Raw genomic sequence first — 20441 nt, 5'->3', positions numbered from 1 at the left:
ATGATGTGCCATCTTGTGCTGTGTACCCCATGATGTGCCATCTTGTGCTGTGTGCCCCATGTTGTGCCATCTTGTGCTGTGTGCCCCATGTTGTGCCACGCTGTGTGCCCCATGTTGTGCCACGCTGTGTGCCCCATGATGTGCCATGCTGTGTGCCCCATGATGTGCCATGCTGCGTTCTGCTCTCATGTAATGTGCCCTGTCCTCAAATAATATGCCCTGCTTCCACCTCATGCAGCTCATGAGCCCATTTACCCTGCCCTGCTGCCACCCCCCCCCCCCCACCAGCCCCCCCCCCCCCACACACACACACACACTCACACTCTGCTTATCTCAAGTTGGATCCAGAATGGAGCATCTCTGCAGAAAAAGCACAAGTTTCACATTAAATACAGGTGAAACTCGAAAAATTTGAATATCGTGCAAAAGTTAATTTATTTCAGTAATGCAACTTAAAAGGTAAAACTAATATATGAGATAGACTAATTACATGCAAAGCAAATTAGTTCAAGCTGTGATTTGTCATAATTGTGATGATTATGGCTTACAGCTCATGAAAACCCCAAATCCACAATCTCAGAAAATTAGAATATTACATGCAATCAATAAAACAAGGATTGTACATAGAACAATATCGGACCTCTGAAAAGTATAAGCATGCATATGTACTCAGTACTTGGTTTGGGCCCCTTTTGCAGCAATTACTGCCTCAATGCGGCGTGGCATGGAAGCTATCAGCCTGTGTCACTGCTGAGGTGTTCTGGAAGACCAGGATGCTTCAATAGTGGCCTTCAGCTCTTCTGCATTGTTCGCTCTCATGTCTCTCATCTTTCTCTTGGCAATGCCCCATAGATTCTCTATGGGTTCAGGTCAGGTGAGTTTGCTGGCCAATCAAGCACAGTAATCCCACGGTTTTGGTGCTTTTGGCAATGTGGGCAGGTGCCAAGTCCTGCTGGAAAATGAAGTCAGCATCCCCATAAAGCTCGTCTGTGGAAGGAAGCATGAAGTGCTCCAAAATCTCCTGGTAGACTGCTGCCTTGACCCTGGACTTGAAGCACAGTGGACCAACACCAGCAGATGACATGACTCCCCAAATCAACACAGACTGTGGAAACTTCACACTGGACTTCAAGCATCTTCCAGTGTGTGCCTCTCCATTCTTCCTCCATACTCTGGGTCCTTGGTTTCCAAATGAGATGCAAAAGTTGCTCTCATCAGAAAAGAGGACTTTGGACCACTGAGCAACAGACCAGGTCTGTTTTTCTTTAGCCCAGGTAAGACGCTTCTGACGTTGTTTGTTGTTCAAGAGCGGCTTGACAAGAGGAATACGACATTTTGAAGCCCATGTCCAGGATCCGTCTGTGTGTGGTGGCTCTTGATGCACTGACTCCAGCCTCAGTCCACTCCTTGTGAAATTCCCCAACACTTTTGAATGGCCTTTTCCTGACAATCCTCTCCAGGCTGCGGTCATCCCTGCTGCTTGTGCACCTTTTTCTTCCACACTTTTCCCTTCCACATAACTTTCTATTAATGTACTTTGATAAAGTACTTTGGGAACATCCAACTTCTTTTGCAATTACCTTTTGAAATTTCCCTCCTTATGGAGGGTGTCAATGATGGTTTTCTGCACAACTGTCAGGTCAGCAGTCTTTCCCATGATTGTGATTCCTACTGAACCAGACTGAGAGACCATTTAAAGGCTCAGGAACCCTTTGCAGGTGTTATGGATTAATTAGCTGTGGGACACTTTGAGCCTAGATTATTGCACCTTTTCACAATATTCTAATTTTCTGAGATTGTGGATTTGGGGTTTTCATGAGCTGTAAGCCATAATCATCACAATTATGACAAATCACGGCTTGAACTATCTTTCTTTGCATGTAATGAGTCTATCTCATATATTATTTTCACATTTTAAGTTGCATTATTGAAATAAGTGAACTTTTGCACGATATTCTAATTTTTTTAGTTTCACCTGTAGGTACATTTTAATATTTATTCTATTTAATTCTATTTCTAAAAATGTTGTTACATCAACAGCTCACTGATCATATCAATTTTCCATGAGCTGTAGATGTGATCATTATTTCATGGGGTCCCCGAGAGCTCAACTTTTTGCCAGCTATTCCTCAAAGGTAAAAAGGTTGAGAAGCACTGCTCTAGAGTTATTGTTTCCCTTGACGCCGAACTTGGTGGAATGGGTCTATCTTTGGGAGGTGATTTGGCTTTAGTGATTTGGCTTTGAGCCCACATTTTTACAGTGGTTGCATATGCTGTACCAAGCTCTTAAGGCCAGGGTCCGAACTAATGATGGCCTCTCAGAGAATTTCCATTTGTAGAGGGAGGCCCATCAAGGGTGTCCTCTCTCATCTAGCCTATTTGCCTTGGCCATTCTAGTGCGGGACTCAGTCGGCTGTGGCTAAGCAGTTTCCCAAAGTCTGATCATTTATCCTCTGTGGGGGAATCCTTCCCTGTCCCTTTTCAGATGGTTTTTGGACCCTTAGTTGTGGGCAAGGCTTAGAATAAAAACCCTGCAAGATATTATGCCTGGTGGCACTTTACTTACTTTTCCAGAACTCTCCACTAAATTTAATTTACCTGGCTGGATGCAGTTTTGCTATCTCAAATTGTCTAATGCAGCTTGGTCCCAGTTACCATGTACATGTTCCACATATGTTCTAAGCTAATCCGATCAAAGAACTCTTATCCCTGGATGCTCTTTGGAAGCCTCTCTCCTCCCCATATGTAGTTCTCCCCAGAATAGATATATCTTATAATAGTGTCGTGCATATAACCCATAAAACATCCAAAACATGTGTTAATTAAACACTTAGTGAATATAATAATTGCAACTTAAAAGTCCTTCATGAGTGATATCCATGCTTCTATGATATATTCCCACAACGGGTGCTCTTTATTCATTATATCCACATATATTAAACATGCTCATTCACCAGAGATATCAATTTTGCATGTCATATAGGAATTATCGGGGCTTGCAGGCACCCATCACAAGTAGCCTGGGTAAGGAGCAAGATACATATATAAAAATAAATGCAGCTCAGGTACACCAGCCGGGAAAAGGGGTAACAAGGCATTGACAGTTTAGCTCTATTCACCCAAATGCCTCTGACGTATTGAAATCCCATACAATGTTAACTTTTAATACAGACAGAAAAAACTAAAAGACAGAATGAAATAAAAGAGAGAGAAAAATAGTCATACTCATGGGAAAAGAGAGAAAAAGAGAGTGGGAAGAAAAGAAAAAAAAGGGAAGGGGGGCAGGAAGAATAAAAAACAGGAAGGGGAAAAGAAAAGGGGAGATATTAGTGTGCTTCCCGAAGAAGACTGGCCTAATAAAGTCATAAGGGACTCTTGGGAACGGCACGTGCTTTACACTTGGGAGCTCAGGATATCTCGGTATTCAGCCGTAAAGGTAAATTCCGTCCAGTAAAATCAGGTCTTATGGACCTGTTCCTCCCTATGATGCACCGCAACCATAAGCTCCTCCATCAGTTGGACTTCATTGACCTTTAGCCAACCAAGTTTTGATGGAGGGTGGTGTGGTTTGTTTCCAGTAAAGTGGGATGCATGCCACATTTAACAGATGGAGCAGGAAGGAGTATTTATAACGTTTCAGGGACACGGGTCAAATGCAACAGGAAGGCGGCCGTGTCTTCCGGCATCTGGATTAGTGAAATTCTGAATCCAATGTCTATCTTGTGCCCAGAAATCTTTTTATTTACAAACGATTTTATTTTTCAAGGAATAGACTGTAAAATGACATTACAGCTTCAGTGTGTAAAACAGTAACAAGGCACAACTAAAGTGTACATTTCAAAAAGGCAATCATATAGAGTAAAGAAAGGGTTAAGAGAAGAAGAGAGAATAGAGTTTAAGTACATGAGCTATATAGATAGAGGTAGGCAGAGTTATACATCTACCAACAGAGTAAGTCAATCCACCCAAATAAGGAATGTCCTTAGTCATGTAGTAAATGTCTGAGTTTTCCAGACTTACCATTTTTTATCAAATAAGTGCATCTTGTCCAGTAATGTATAATGAATTCTATCCATGAGCATCACAGCATCAACTCTATGTAGAACAGAGGCCAATGGTACTGTGATAGATTTCCAATGTAGGGCGGTTATGCAAATGGTATGGATTAGCCTCATAACTTCAGTCTGAACCCGCCCAGAAATCTTTAAGGCCCTCGCAGGACCAAAAAATATGAAGCATAGAGCCCTCCTCCTTTAAACATCTCCAACAAAGCGAGGGGCAAAGGGGAAACAGTTGATGTAAAATTGTTGGGACCCTGTGCCACCTGGTTAGGATTTTATATACAGTTTCTTGGCTCTTACTAGAGATGGAGGCCTTATGAGTCATCAGTATAATCCTATCTCTTTGCTATTTTGTAAAAGTAGTAGCCAGGTCCCATTCTGGATGGAAATAGTTTACCTCATTAATGCCCGTCTACAACTGAACCTCCCAATGTCACCTGAGTTGGCATTGCTAGGTATACAGGATGACGCTCAGAGACCATGCTGAATTGCTGATTTCTTATACTGTGCTAAAAAGGAAATCCTTTGTAAGTGTAAGTGCAACAAAGACATCCTTGTTTGTAAAAAAAACCAAAACGTTATGAGTAGAACTTCTAGGTATAAAAAGTTTCATTTCAAAAGATTTTATGATAGTTCTGTACAATGTGGATATGTTTTTAACCTGTCTGTTTCATTTCACAGCCACATCTGATACAAATGGTTATTTGGATGCTGCAGCATCGGCTTCTAATTCAGATACACACGTATGTGTGTCTACTTGCTCCTCCCAAAGAAGATGCAAGCTCAAAAGATGAAGACACTTCATTTGCAGCCAGAGTGGGTGGGCGAAGCCTAAGCACACCCAATGCACTTAGCATCGGCTCACCAAGTAATACTTATGTTTTTTTTTGTTTGTCTATTTTTTTTCATTTAAATTCATTAGCAGGATAAAGTTTAAAGTGTGTGTCAAGGCAAACATAAAAATAACTATAAAAGCTCCAGAACACATGCACAATTTCCATGTTTTATCTCTTTCTATCCCAGAGCTGTTTTTGTGGGGTTTTTTTTTTTCCCCACACATGTTAAAATGTAAATTTTAGGCTTGAGGATTATTTAAAACCCCTTTAAATTATTCAGTATATTTTTCTGAAATCAGAGACCATGGAGAATAGAATGCTGGCAGCTGTAAATTGTATTTTATTAGCTCAATTTTTTAAAAACTCAGATTTTTCAGTAAAAAAATAAGAACACAAAAGATAATTTTAGCGCACACACACACAATGGGGTTGATTTACTAAAGAGTGTATCATCTAGTGGAGCTGTGCAAGGTAGCCGATCAGCTTCTAGCTTCAGCTTGTTCAATTAAGCTTTGACAAAAAAAAACCTGGAAGTTCATGGTTTCTATGCAGAGCTGATTTTTGCACTCTCCAAGTTTAGTAAATAAAACCCAATATGGTACCCACATTTTTTGGTAAGATATAAACAAACTTCTGTAAATAGATTTTTCCATAGGTGATGCTTTAAAAGCCTTTACAGGTGATAAGTCTGATGTCTTTCCTGCCCTCCACTAAAGCTAATGGAGCACAGAATGTGCTACATTTCCTTCTTCTCCAGCCACAGCTGCAATGGAAAGTGACAGCTAAAACTGGAAGTGAGAAAATCTTCATCATTTCAGAGTTCTTGCTAGCTAGGGAAGAGCAGCAGACATTCACTGTTCTCCCTTCTCTTTACTCGGTGACACCCACTATAATGGCCTTGGACCCTCAGGTGTGAAAGTGGAGCCTGTGAAACATGGCAGGTGTGCCCATTCTGGGTGTTTGTAGAAGCGATTGGACAGCTGTACAGCCATCACATCATGTCCATCTGATAGCAGACAATTGGCTTGGGAAATTTGTGTGGAAGCAAAAGGGTTAAGCATGCGGTAAACACAAAGAAATTTCTGTTGATGTGCAAGAAATATAGTGTACTCCTGCCTTCCCTTTTTGACATGACAACACAGCTCTGAATTCTTTAACAGAGCTGGTGTCAGCTCTGCCTCAATTACCAGTTCTCAAGATTAAATTAACGTATTTTTTGCACTTATCAAAAATATATAACAAAACTCTTTAAATGGTATCTTAAACATTCTTAAAGGAAGCAATGAGAAGTTCATTGTTAAAATTTAAATGTACTTTAAAAGTTGGAAAGTTTTTAAAGACCTCTGATTTAGTTGCCAGGAGCTAAGAAATTGTTAAGCAGACATCTTATTCTCCATGGTGGCATATTTGTCCTCGAGGAGACACCAGCTGCTTGATCTTTGATGTTTTTTTTGCAGATTTTTAACACAGAAACCTCATATCTACCTTTTAAGTTCCTAGCCTGTGTAAAGTTTTGTGGGTTTTTTTTGTTACCAGTTTCACCTGTGCTATATATACAGGTGAAACTCGAAAAATTAGAATATCGTGCAAAAGTTCATTTATTTCAATAATGCAACTTAAAAGGTGAAACTAATATATGAGATAGACTCATTACATGCAAAGCAAGATAGGTCAAGCCGTTATTTGTCATAATTGTGATGATTATGGCTTACAGCTCATGAAAACCCCAAATTCACAATCTCTGAAAATTTAAATATTACATGCAATCAATAAAAAAGGATTGTACATTGTATATCGGACCTCTGAAAAGTATAAGCATGCATATATACTCAGTACTTGGTATGAGCCCCTTTTGCAGCAATTACTGCCTCAATGCGGCGTGGCATGCAAGCTATCAGCCTGTGGCACTGCTGAGGTGTTATGGAAGACCAGGATGCTTCAATAGCGGCCTTCGGATCTTCTGCATTGTTCGGGCTCATGTCTCTCATCTTTCGCTTGGCAATGCCCCATAGATTCTCTGTGGGGTTCAGGTCAGGTGAGTTTGCTGGCCAATCAAGCACAATAATCCCACGGTCATTGAACCAGGTTTTGGTGCTTTTGGCAGTGTGGGCAGGTGCCAAGTCCTGCAGGAAAATGAAGTCAGCATCCCCATAAAGCTCGTCTACGGAAGTAAGCATGAAGTGCTCCAAAATCTCCTGATAGACGCTGCATTGACTCTGGACTTAATGAAGCATGTTCAAAATGGGCATGTTCAAAATAATAGCAGTGTGGAGTTCTATTAGTGAGGTCATTCATTCTTTGAAAAACAGGTGGCAATTATTGCCCTTATTTAAGGAAGGAAGGCAGCAAATGTTGTACATGCTGGTTACAATGCATTTCTCTCTGAAATTCTGAGCAAAATGGGTCGTTCCAGACATTGTTCAGAAGAACAGCGTACCTTGATTAACCACTTGCCTACCAGGCACTTATACCCCCTTATTTACCAGGCCAATTTTCAGCTTTCAGCGCTGCCGCACTTTGATTGACAATTGTGCGGTCATGCAACATTGTACCCATATGAAATTTTGATCAGCTTTCTTTTGGTGGTATTTAATCGCCACTGGGCGCTTTACTTTTTGCGCTATAAATAAAAAATTGCCAAAAATTTGAAAAAAAAAAAAAAGTTTCTTTGTTTCTATTATAAAATTTTAAAAACAGGTAATTTTTCTCCTTCACTGATGTGCGTTGATGAGGCAGCACTGATGGGCACTGATAGGTGGCACTGATGGGCACTGATAGGCAGCACTAAAGGGCACTGATAGGCAGTACTAATGAGGTGGCACGGAAAGGCGGCACTGATAGACAGCACTAATGAGGTGTCACGGATAGGCAGCACTAATATGCAGCACTGATAGGCGGCACTGATAGGTGACACTGATGATGGGTACTGATAGACGGCACTGACTGGCATCACTGCTGGGCACTGACTGGCACAACCGCTGGGCACTGACTGGCGGCACTGACTGGCAGCACTGGTGGGTGGCACTGGTGGGCGGCACTGGTGGGTGGGCACAGGTGGGTGGCACTGGTGGGCACAGGTGGGTGGCACTGGTGGGCACAGGTGGGTGGGCACAGGTGGGTGGCACTTCTGGGCACAGGTAGGTGGCACTTCTGGGCACAGGTGTGTGACATTGCAGAGTGGCACAGGTGGGTGCACTGCTGGGCACAGGTGGGTGATCTGCTGGGCACAGGTGGGCGGAGCTAGTGGGCGCACTGCTGGGCACAGGTGGGCGGAACTTGCGAGTGGCACTGCTGGGCACCGATCATCAGGGCACTGATCATCAGTGCCCTGATGATCGGTGCCGATCCCCGCTGTGACAACTGCCGGTTCTCGGCAGTACTTTCCTCACGATCTGACAGCGTGAGGAAAGTGCAGCCGAGAACCGGCACTTGCATTTCCCTCTGATCAGCGTGTCATTGGACACCGCTGATCAGGTGGTAAAAGGCCACTGTGATTGGCCTTTTACCACATCACGTGATCAGCTGTGTCCGTAGGACACAGCGATCACGGAGATCGCCGGGTGCGCGCCCCCTGGGGCGCGCAGGAGAGCGCGTTCTGGGGGGACGTCATATGACGTCCACTCAGAACTGGCCGGCCGCAGTGCAGCCGTCATTTGGCTATCTGTGGTCGGCAACAAGTTAAAAAGTTGATTGGAGAGGGGAAAACATATAAAAAAAAGTGCAGAAAATGATAGGCTGCTCAGCTAAAATGATCGCAAATGCTTTAAAATGGCAACCAAAACCTGAAAGACGTGGAAGAAAGCGAAAAACTACCATTTGAATGGATAGAAGAATAGCCAAAATGGCAAGAACTCCGCCAACAATCAGCTCTATGAAGATCAAAGAAGGTCTAAAGTTACCTGTGAGTACTGTTACAATTAGAAGACGCCTATGTGAAGCCAAGCTATCTGCAAGAAGCCCCCGCAAAGTCCCACTGTTGAAAAAAAGATATGCTGAAGAGGTTACAATTTGCCAAAGAGCACATTGACTGGCCTAAAGAGAAATGGCGCAACATTTTGTGGACTGATGAAAGTAAGATTGTTCTTTTTGGGTCTAGTGGCCGAAGACAGTTTGTCAGACGACCCCCAAACACTGAATTCAAGCCACAGTACACTGTGAAGACAGTGAAGCATGGTTGCGCAAGCATCATGATATAGGGATGTTTCTCATACTACAGTGTTGGGCCTATTTATCGCATACCAGGGATCATGGATCAGTTTGAATACATCAGAATACTTGAAGAGGTCATGCTGCCTTATGCTGAAGAGGAAATGCCCTTGAAATGGGTGTTCCAACAAGACAACAACCCTAAACACACCAGTAAACATGCAACATCTTGGTTCCAGACCAACAAAATTGACGTTATGGAGTGGCCAGCCCAATCCCCGGATCTTAATCCAATAGAAAACTTGTGGGGTGACATCAAAAATGCCGTTTCTGAGACAAAACTAAGAAATCGAGAAGAACTGTGGAATGTAGTCCAATCATCCTGGGCTGGAATACCTGTTCACAGGTGGCAGATGTTGGTTGACTCCATGCAACACAGATGTACAGCAGTTCTCAGAAACAGTGCTTATACAACTAAATATTAAGTGATTCAAAGGAAAGCAAAATCTTCAAACATTTTTCAGTTTATATAGTGAATGTTTGAGTTTGTAAAGAAGAATACAAACACTGCTATTTTTTTTAACAGTCTAATATTCACGTTTCTTCAATTTGTTTAGAGGAACAACACAAATTTTATATATTTTTCTTCGTTTTGATTTGGAATAGAATGTGTAGTGTTCCCAATGCATTTGTAGGTATGGAAATAAAAGCTATTAGAAGGATTTTGAGCTTTATTCACTTTTTTCAACACACTGCTATTATTTTGAACACAACTGTGTGTGTGTGTGTGTGTGTGTATATATATATATATATATATATATATATATATATATATATATATATATATATATATAATATCAGCAAGAGGATAGAACCGCATGACGGAAGGGGCTCCCACACATTGGGAAGACCCAGCATTGAGAGGCTTTCATGGTTATCTATGTGCTACTTCATCTTGTAATTTAGCTTTGTAATGGCACAGTGAGGAGTGCTAAAGTATATCTAAACCCAAGAACAAACAATGTGATGATTGCATTAATTTTTTATCTGGTGATCCTGACAGTAACATACTTCCTGTTCTAGGGTGACAATCAGTGATGAACGCAGATGTGTTCGGATACGAGTCTGAATCTGAGCTATCCCTCCGGGAAGCAAACCTCCCCTGGGCTCATTCCTAGTGACAGTGTACTCAAATGGAAATTATGAAACAATAGTGACTGTTCAGAAGATGTCACATTTCCAGTCTCTGTGCAGTTCTGCTACACTGACCAGATTTACTTGTGCTCTATTTTCCTCTGCATTGCATCATTTTTGAGTTTGCAACAGTATTGAGAATAGAGCAATAAATTAGATTAAATTAGCAATAATTAGCAATAAATTAGATCGACATCTGCCGATGTCAATCTGTTGTAAATGTTTTGAAAAATGATAAACTAATCTGTTAATTTTTTTTTTCAGTAAGTTATTTTTTATTGGTAAATTAAGCTGATTCTACTTTCCTAGCCATGTGACAGTTTTTCTTTCAATCTGGTCTTCCCCCTAGTCAAGCCACTCCTTTCCTTTCCCTAACTCACAACTGCACAGTCTTGGAAATGAATAGTCACAATTTGCTATATATACCCAAATTTTCAATTTTACATCCAGCTCAAAGCATAGTAAATTATAATCAGTAGTAGCACTTGCATAAAATGAAATAACTATAACCAATAAAGACACTAGTTTCAACAAGGTAAAGAGCACAGCTGTTGCTTATTAAGAAACACATTCAAATCAATCCTGTGTTCTGAGCAAAGTGCATGTAGGTGCACTGGGACCTGTAGTCCTGCAACTTATTTTTAGTTAGTTTACACACTATTCCATGGAAGGTACGGTACATACCGCTGTTATTTTACTTAATGAATGGCACAGTCATAAAAGCAGATACGGATGGAACAGTTTGCTTTACCCTGCACACTATTCTGACAGTTGTTTTTTCTGTGACTGATTCATGTAAAGAATTTACACCAAAATAGTAAATCCGTCACAATTTGGGATTGAATGGTGCTTTGCGTCAGAATGATGGAAACGAGGTGCAACAAAAATGATAAATGTCCCCCATTGTACTGAATTCTTGGAGTCACTGTATTGTCCCCTTAGGATAGGAATTAGGACAACTCCTCCCCCTTTCATCTTCTCCATAAGATAGGAGGGATGTTCTCTGTAGTCCTAGCATATTTTCTATTTTAGGGTGGCTATGCTCCTTCAAAAAATTCAATACAATGTGGTTGATTTTCTACAGGCAAATAGGCTGTGCACTGCATAGTGCACTGAATGTGCAGTTGCTCTAGATCTGAGGGGAACATACAATGAAAATAAAAAAACAGCATTTTTGCTTGCACAATTGGATGAAATAAATCAGCAGAGCTTCACCTCATTTCTGAGCTTCCCCTTGGATCTAAAGCAACTGCACTTGCAGTGCACCATATATTTACCTTTAGTAATAAACCCCAATGAGTGTTGTCACTCTAGAACAGGATATTTGTCTCTGGGAGGATCCCCAGGTAAAAATTAAGAAAATAATTCTGCAAAAGGAGAACTAATGCAGTCACCAAAGAAATTGTTAGCTGCAGTATATATTACATTGCTTCTCTTGGGTTTGGATACACTGTAACTGGAGCCTCAGAGCAGAGTACATCTGATAAATTTAGGGACTTTGCCTAATATAATATAATCTCAATCCTAGGTAAAATACTCATCTCAAAGTTTTATGAAAAACTAAAAATCTGGTCTTTCATGTAGTAAAACGTTGATTTTGTGAAATCCAAGATCTGTAAAAAAATTTGAGTTTTTGGTTCTTCATAAACCCTTCTTAGAGGAATAACATTTGCATGGTTCAAATAAGTGTAATATATTTGAGGTATAGCTTTCCAAAGTTGAAAATTCAATTTTGAGTAGAATATGTTGGGCATCCCAGGAAGGAGTTCTTCCTTCAAAGCCGTTGTGTTGCTCTCTCTCAAAGCTGTCACCCTACGCCTTGGATTTTATAAACAATAATAGTATATTGCATTTACTTTATTTTAGAATGTACAATGAAAATGTATTAAACATTAGTACTTTATTATTCCCCACCAGCCAGTAGTGATGACATGACTCTGACCAGTCCAAGCATGGACAACTCCAGTGCTGAGCTGCTGCCAGGAGGAGACTCTCCAATCAACAAGAGAGCCACAGAGAATCTTCTTGCAAGTTTGTCTCAGAATGAGAGAGAAGCCATTCTCGGTGTCCCTGCTGCTCAAAATCCAGAGGACCTTAAAATGTTTGCAAGGTAAAGTTGATGTGTATGGTGATAGGTTTACAGTTGGAGAGTTGAGGGAATGTATAGCATTTTCCATGTTATTGCCTATAAATACAGCTTTTTATATTTACTCTTGCAACCAGCAGGGGGAGAGTACTACATACTACAAGGTTTTAGATAGCTGGGTTATTGTGACAGACATGAATAGCAGAATCTGAATAAGTCGGAGAAGGGATGTATGTGTGTATATGTATGTATGTGTGTATACAGTGGGGCAAAAAAGTATTTAGTCAGCCACCAATTTTTTCCCTCATTATCCCAATTACAATGAGCAGATAAAAGGTCCAGAGTTCATTTCAAGTGTGCTATTTGCATTTGGAATCTGTTGCTGTCAACTCTCAAGATGAGATCCAAAGAGCTGTCACTATCAGTGAAGCAAGCCATCATTAGGCTGAAAAAACAAAACAAACCCATCAGAGAGATATCAAAAACAATAGGTGTGGCCAAAACAACTGTTTGGAACATTCTTAAAAAGAAGGAACGCACCGGTGAGCTCAGCAACACCAAAAGACCCGGAAGACCACGGAAAACAACTGTGGTGGATGTGGTGGAACTCAAGATCTCTAACATCCACCAGGTCCGTGATGTCGTCATGGAAGAGTGGAAGAGGACTCCAGTGGCAACCTGTGAAGCTCTGGTGAACTCCATGCCCAAGAGGGTTAAGGCAGTGCTGGAAAATAATGGTGGCCACACAAAATATTGACACTTTGGGCCCAATTTGGACATTTTCACTTAGGGGTGTGTACTCACTTTTGTTGCCAGCAGTTTAGACATTAATGGCTGTGTGAGGAGTTATTTTGAGGGGACAGCAAATTTACACTGTTATACAAGCTGTACACTCACTACTTTACATTGTAGCAAAGTGTCATTTCTTCAGTGTTGTCACATGAAAAGATAGAATAAAATATTTACAAAAATGTACACACACACTCTGCTCAAAAAAAAGGAGCACTTTGAAAACACATCAGATCTCAATGAGAAAAAATATCATGCTGGATATCTGTACTGATATGGACTTGGTAATGTGTTAGGAACATAAGGATGCCCCATCGTTTGATGGAAATGAAAATTATCAACCTACAGAGGACTGAAAGTGAAAAAATGATGCAGCAAGCTAGTCCATTTTGCTGAAATTTCATTGCAGCAACTCAAAATGGTACTCAGTAGTTTGTATGGCCCCCCCACATGCTTGTATGCATACCTAACCATATCAGGGCATGCTCCTAATGAGATGAAGGATGGTGCCTTGGGGTATTTCCTCCCAGATCTGGACCAGGGCATCACTGAGCTCCTGGACAGTCTGAGTTGCAACCTGGCGTCATCGGATGGACCGAAACATGATATCCCAGAGGTGTTCTATTGGATTTAGGTCAGGCGAGCGTGGGGGCCATTCAGTGGCATCAATTCCTTCATCCTCCAGGAACTGCCTGCATACTCTCACCATATGAAGTCTGTTTCTGATTGTTTGGACAGAGACATTTGCACCAGTGGACTGCTGGAGGTCATTTTGTAGTGCTTTGACAGTGCTCGTTCTGTTCCTCCTTGCACAAAGGAAAAGATACCGGTTCTGCTGATGGGTTAAGAACCTTCTATGGCCCTGTCCAGCTCTCCTAGAGTAACTGCCTGTGTCCTGGAATCTCCTTCATGCTCTTGAGACTGTGCTGGGAGACACCGCAAACCTTCTGGCAATGGTACGTATTGATGTGCCATCCTGGAGGAGTTTGGACTTTCCTGGGCAACCTCTGTAGGGTCCAGGTATCGCCTCATGCTACCAGTAGTGACACTGACCCTAGCCAAATGCAAAACTAGTGAAAAACAGTCAGTAAAAATGAGTAGGGAAAAAACTGTCAGCAGCTGCCACCTGTAAAACCATTCCTGTTTTGGGGGTCGTCTCCTTGTTGCCAGTTTAGTGCTTCTGTTGTTATTTTAATTAACACCAAAGCAGCTGAAACTGCTTACCAACCCCCCTCTGCTACTTAACCGACCAGATCAATATCCCAGGAGTTTAATTGATGCTATACTCTGATTACAAAGTGTTCCTTTAATATTTTTTGGAGCAGTGTGTGTGTATATATATATATATATATATATATATATATATATATATATATATATATATATATATATATATATATGTGTGTGTGTGTGTGTGTATGTGTATATATATATATATATATATATATGTGTGTGTGTGTATATGTGTATATATATATATATATATATCTATCTATCTGTGTGTGTGTGTGTCTGTATATATATAATGTAGATATATATATATATATATGTGTGTGTGTGTGTATATATGTGTGTATGTATATATATGTTAGGACCATATATATTTGGACACAGGCACAATTTTAGTTTTTTTCAGGTATTTACCAAAACATATTCAAGCTATAGTTTTATCATGGATATGGGCTGAAAGTACGCACACTCAGGTTTAAGAGGGTATACACATCCAATTTAGAGGAAGGGTTTAGGAATTACAGCTCTTAAGAGTAGTCATCTCCCCTTTTTCAAGGGACCAAAAGTAATTGGACAATTAAATCAAAAACTGTTTCATGGCCAGGTGCGGGCTACCCCTTTTAAGCAGGTAAAAGTTCTGTAGTTAATTCTAAGTGTGGAATTTGCATTTGGAATCTATTGCTGTGAACCTACATTATGCATTCAAAGGAGCTGTCCATGCAAGTGAAACAGGCCATTGTAAGGCTTCAAAAATGAAAAAATCCATCAGAGAGATAGCAGCAACATTAGGAGTGGCCAAATCAACAGTTTGGTACATTCTGAGGAAAGAAGAACGCACTGCTGAGCTCAGCAACATAAAAAGGCATGGCCGTCCACAGAAGGTGGTGGATGATCTCAGGATCCTCTCTATGGTAAAGAAAAACCCATTCACAACATCCAGACAAGTGAAGGACACTCTCCAGGAGGTGGGTGTATCATTGTCAAAGTCTACAATCAAGAGAAGACTTCAGGAGAGCAAATACAGAGGGTTCACCACAAAGTGCAAACCATTCATAAGCCTGAAGAATGGAAAAACCAGATTAGACCTTGCCAAAAAACATTTAAAAAAGCCAGACCAGTTCTGGAAAAGCATTCTTTGGACAGATGTAACTAAGATTAATCTGTACCAGAAAGACGGGAAGAAAAAAGTGTGGAGAAGGCTTGGAAAAGGTCATGATCCAAAGCACACAACGTCATCTGTAATACATGGTGGAGGCAGTGTGGTGGCATGGGCATGCATGGCTTCCAGTGGAACTGGGTCATTGGTGTTTATTGATGATGTGACAAAAAACAGAAGCAGCTGGATGAATTCTACAATGTTTTTAGAGATATATTGTCAGCCCAGATTCAGCCAAATGCAAGCTGATTGGACGGCACTTCACAGTACTGATGGACAATCATCCAAAACACACTGCAAAAGCAACCCAGGAGCTTTTGCAGGAAAAGTGTAATATTCTGCAATGGCTGGGTCAATCACCTGATCTCAACCCAATTGTGCATGCATTTCACTTGCTGAAGGCAAAACTAAAGGCACAAAGGCCCACAAACAAAGAACAACTGAAGACAGCTGCAGTTAGAGCCTGGCAAAGCATCAGAAATGAGGAAACCCAGTCTTTGGTAATGCCATGGGTTCCAGACTTCAGGCCGTCATTGCCAGTAAAGGATTCTCAACAAAATATAAAAAATTAACATTTTATTTATGATTATATTCATTTGTGCAATTACATTTGAGGGATTGTGTATAAAAATGGTTGCAGTTCCTAAAATTTGTACTTGTAATTTATGTTCAACCCCTTGAATTAAAGCTAAAAGTCTGCACTTCAAATTCATTTGTATTGTTTCATTTTAATTTAGTTTGGTTGCATATAGAGCCAAAAGTATGAAAACTGTGCCTTTGTCCAAATATATATATGGGCCTAACTTCGTGTGTATGTGTGCGTATATTTTTATTTTTTTTTTCGGGCAAAATAAGTATTGAACACGTCACTATTTTTCTCTAGGTGCTTTTGACATGAAGTTTCCACAAGTCGGTAACAACACATGCAATCCATAGATACAAAGAAAACAAATACAGTCAGAAATTAAGTTATGTGTAATAAAATGGAATGAAATGGAAAAAGTATTGACCACCTGAAGAAAGGGGAGACGAGGCAAGCCAAGACACTAGCTGAAATCTATCAGTAATTAGAAAGCAATCCTGACCCTTGTCAGTGCACATTAATATCAGATGGTTCAGTCTCAACTGATGGCCTATAAAAAAGTGTCTCATTACTAAGGTGTCACACAAGAAACATCTCTCTCAAGACCTTCGCAACCTTATTATTGCAAATCATACTGATGGCATTGGTTATAGAAGGATTTCTAAACTTTTGAATGTTCCAGTGAGCACTGTTGGGGCTATAATCCGGTAGTGGAAAGAACATCATTTCACTACAAACCAGCCACGACCAGGTGCTGAATTATCAGAAGAGCCAAGGGCCACTTTTGGAGAGAGACAGAATTAGCAGGTACAATTGTTTCAAAGAAAAGCTCACCACACAAGAATCCATTGCTGAAGAAAGAAGTATGTTGAAGCAGTTTTTACAGTTTGCTGCACAACATTTAGACAAGCCTGTGAAATTCTGGCAGAATATAGTTGGTCAGATGAGACTAAAATTGAACTCTTTAGATGCCATAATACCCACCATGTTTGGAGGTCAAATGGCACGGCACATCACCCCCCAAAAACACCATACCAACAGTGAAGTTTGGAGGTGGGAACATCATGGTATGGAAGCTATTTATCAGCATAAAACACTGGCAAATGTCATATCATTGAAGGAAGGATGAATGCAAAAATGTACATTATTCAAGACATTCTTAATAAAAATCTGCTGCCATCTACCAGGATGATAAAGATGAAATGAGGGTGGACATTTCCACAAGGTATGATCCCAAGCACAAAGCCAAGTAAACTTTCAATAGATTTTAAAGAAAGAGAAAATAAAGCTGCTAGAATGGTCCAGCCAATCTCTTGACTTGAATCCAATAGAAAATCTATGGAAAGAACTAAAGGTCAGAGTTCATAGAAGAGGCCCACAGGACCTTCAAGATTTGAAGACTGTGTGGAAGAATGAGCCAAAATCACACCTGAGCAATGCATGCGACTAGTTTCTCCATACAGGAGGTGACTTGAAGCTATCGTTACCAACAAAGAATTTGTACGAAGTATTAAGTGAATTTCAGTTAGTGTGCTCAATACTTTTGCCCTGTGTCAATCCATTTTATTACACATAACATAATTTCTGAACTTATTTGTTTTGGTTTCTTTGTATATATGGATTGCATGGGTTGGTACCGACATGTGGAGTAAATTTCATGTCAATGGCACCTTTAGACATATATATACTGAGAAAAATGGTGATGTGTTCAATACTTATTTTACCCGCTGTGTGTGTGTGTGTGTGTGTGTGTGTGTGTGTGTGTGTGTGTGTGTGTAATCTAAATTTAAAAAAAAAAAATGTCTTATAATTTACATTAAGTGACTTTTAGCAGGAAGTAAAAACACCCATTAAGAGATCAAAGGCCTGTCTCATGAATCCCTAACAAAGTTTACCTTTTAACCTTTCAACTACAGCTTGCTTGCACAGTTTATATTTGGAAAATAATACACATGCCTTGTTTTTCTCCAGTAGTCTTCTGTCTGGTCATGTGACTTTGAAGTCCTCTTCCTTCAGTGGAGGGGGCAGGATGGTCTGACTGGTACCACATAATGAAGTTGCATCACCAAATTCTTCCAGACCATTGTGACAACATGCCCACAGTGGGCAGGTCCATGAAGGCATGGGTTCACAGGAGGTTGGGTGATTGATAGCGGGCATCATTCAGCCTGGACAAATGGTGCTGAATTATGACATAATTTAGGTCCAAAATATTAAAAAAGAAAAATGGCTGCACAAAAAACATATTTATTCTTTTTAAGGTATTTTGTAATTTTAGACAACTTCAGTATTCAAAATGAGTATATTTGCATTTTAATTTTTTCTAATTTAACATTCTAGGTTATTACACTATTTTCGAGGCCGGCATCATCTTGAGGAGATCATGTACAATGAGAACATGCGACGCTCACAACTTTTGATGCTGTTTGATAAATTTCGGAGTGTGTTGGTAGTGACAAACCATGAAGATCCAGTTATATCTGTTTTTCAATCTGTCTTTCCTTCAGTGTGCTGAAAACTAAACATTTTTTGTTTACTTTTATACATATTTTAATTAATGGAAGCAATGGTAAATAAACCTCTCTAGCTTTACATGTTAATGTGTCTAATAGGTGTCAGTTGGGTCATTCTCTTTGTTATCTAAAGGAAACCTGTCACAAGGGAAGCATGAAAGCCACAATTTGCCAACTCCATCTGAAAAAAGGTAGTTTTTCTCTTACATTCCTGATCTGAATGCTTGTTCCTGAGTCCTCATATGGTTGCTCAAAGTATTGAAGTCTAAAGGTCAACATAGCATTCAGGCAACTAGCATTTTCAAAAGGAGACAAGTTCATAAAGAGAATGAAATCTCTCTACACTATTTGCAGTCTTGGAGATCATGCTATGCGTTAGACTGTTTGTTTTCATGGTCTTAAAGAGACCGTTATTTATTTTCCTTAGCTACTTGCCCTCCAGAGGATTTATTCCCTCCCCCCCCCCCTCCTGACCAGGCCATTTTCTTGCAATGCGCCACTGCGTTACTCTAACTGACAAGTGCGTGGTCATGCAACACCGCACCCAAATTAAGTTTGTCCTTTTTTCCCACAAATAGAGCTTTCTTTCGGTGGTATTTGATCAGCTCTGCGGTTTTTATTTTTTGCACTATAAACAAAAAAGGCCTGACAATTTTGAAAAATAACACTTTTTGACTTTTTACTATAAAACATATCCAGTAAAAAAAATTTAAAAAATAAAATTTAGTCATAAATTTAGGCCAAAATTTATTCTGCTACGTCTTTGCAAAAACAGAATCTCAATACATGTAAATTAATTGGTTTACGTGAAAGTCATAGCATCTGCAAATGGCGGTATATATACTGGAATGTTTATTTTTTTACACTAGTAATGGTGGTGATCAGCGACTTATAGCAGGACTGCGGTGGGCATTCTAACACTGGGTGGTAACTAACTGCCACTAAGATCCCAATGACACTAATACAGTGATCAGTGCTAATAAAAAGCACTGACACTGTGCTAATGACACTGGGCAGGAAAGGGTTAACATCTGGGGCAAAAAAAAAGGGTTAACTGTGTGCTGTTTTACATAACGTGCTGTGTGTTTTACTAGGGAAACATGCTGCTGTGTATTTCTCTGTTGTGCAGAGAAATGCACAGCAGCATATTCTTGCTGGCAGGAGAGAGACCTGTGTTGTTAACACAAAGGTCTCTCCCCTGTCAGTGTTACTGATCACGAGGTGCTGGTGGGGATCTCCATCCGGGACCCGTTGATTGACATCCGTAGCCACCAATGGCGCCCTCTACCCAGAGATACAAAACACATATATATACTTGACTTTGCACAGCCCTGCCACCCTGTAGCAGTATTTCTGCTATAGGGAGGGGGGAAAGAGGTTAAAGGACTCCCCAGGTTCACTGTTCTGACTTTTAACTGCTGTATTCAGTATGAAGAAAAAGAGGCTCCTTCACTTTCCGACCTCATTTGCTACAATTTTATTTAACAGAAACGCACAGATAAGAATGCCAATAGCATTTATCTTTTTCCATGTATAAATGTACTTTAAGGTAACTACCTTGAGAAAACACGTTTATACACAAGAAACAATCTTGGTATTGGGAATCTTTAATCTGCTTTTTTTGTATGTGAAATATGAAATATAATTGTGATGAATGAACCAGGTCGGAGAGTGCAGGGATCACTATTTTCATATTGTATGCATGATTTTCAGAAGAAGGTTGGCAATGGCAGTATTTTTTTCTCATACTAGGTTTACTCTAAATAGTATTTTTTCCCATGCCAACGTTTTCTAGCCATGAGTGATAATTGAAACTTTAAAAATCCACTCCAATACTGATGTAATTT

The 20441-nt window shown here is 40.2% G+C and overlaps 1 protein-coding gene across 7 annotated transcripts in view; it reads left to right on the top strand.

Moving 5' to 3' along the window:
- Positions 1-18681, top strand: part of NPRL3 (NPR3 like, GATOR1 complex subunit) — a 249808-nt gene extending 231127 nt beyond the window's left edge. For all 7 annotated transcript variants that reach the window (XM_089691819.1, XM_089691772.1, XM_089691798.1 and 4 more), the window contains 3 exons: positions 4743-4929; positions 12155-12347; positions 18422-18681. In XM_089691819.1, the coding sequence (XP_089547945.1) occupies positions 4743-4929; positions 12155-12347; positions 18422-18596 (555 nt within the window). In that variant the 3' untranslated portion in view covers positions 18597-18681. The remainder of the gene's footprint in view (positions 1-4742; positions 4930-12154; positions 12348-18421) is intronic.
- Positions 18682-20441: the final 1760 nt, after the last annotated feature.

This window comes from Staurois parvus, unplaced genomic scaffold, assembly GCF_062004578.1.
Source record: "Staurois parvus isolate SC_StPar_1 unplaced genomic scaffold, SC_StPar_1.0 ptg000022l, whole genome shotgun sequence".
Lineage (NCBI taxonomy): Eukaryota > Metazoa > Chordata > Amphibia > Anura > Ranidae > Staurois > Staurois parvus.
Note: the sequence above shows the minus strand (reverse complement) of the source record. Positions and strands in the feature narration are given on the sequence as shown.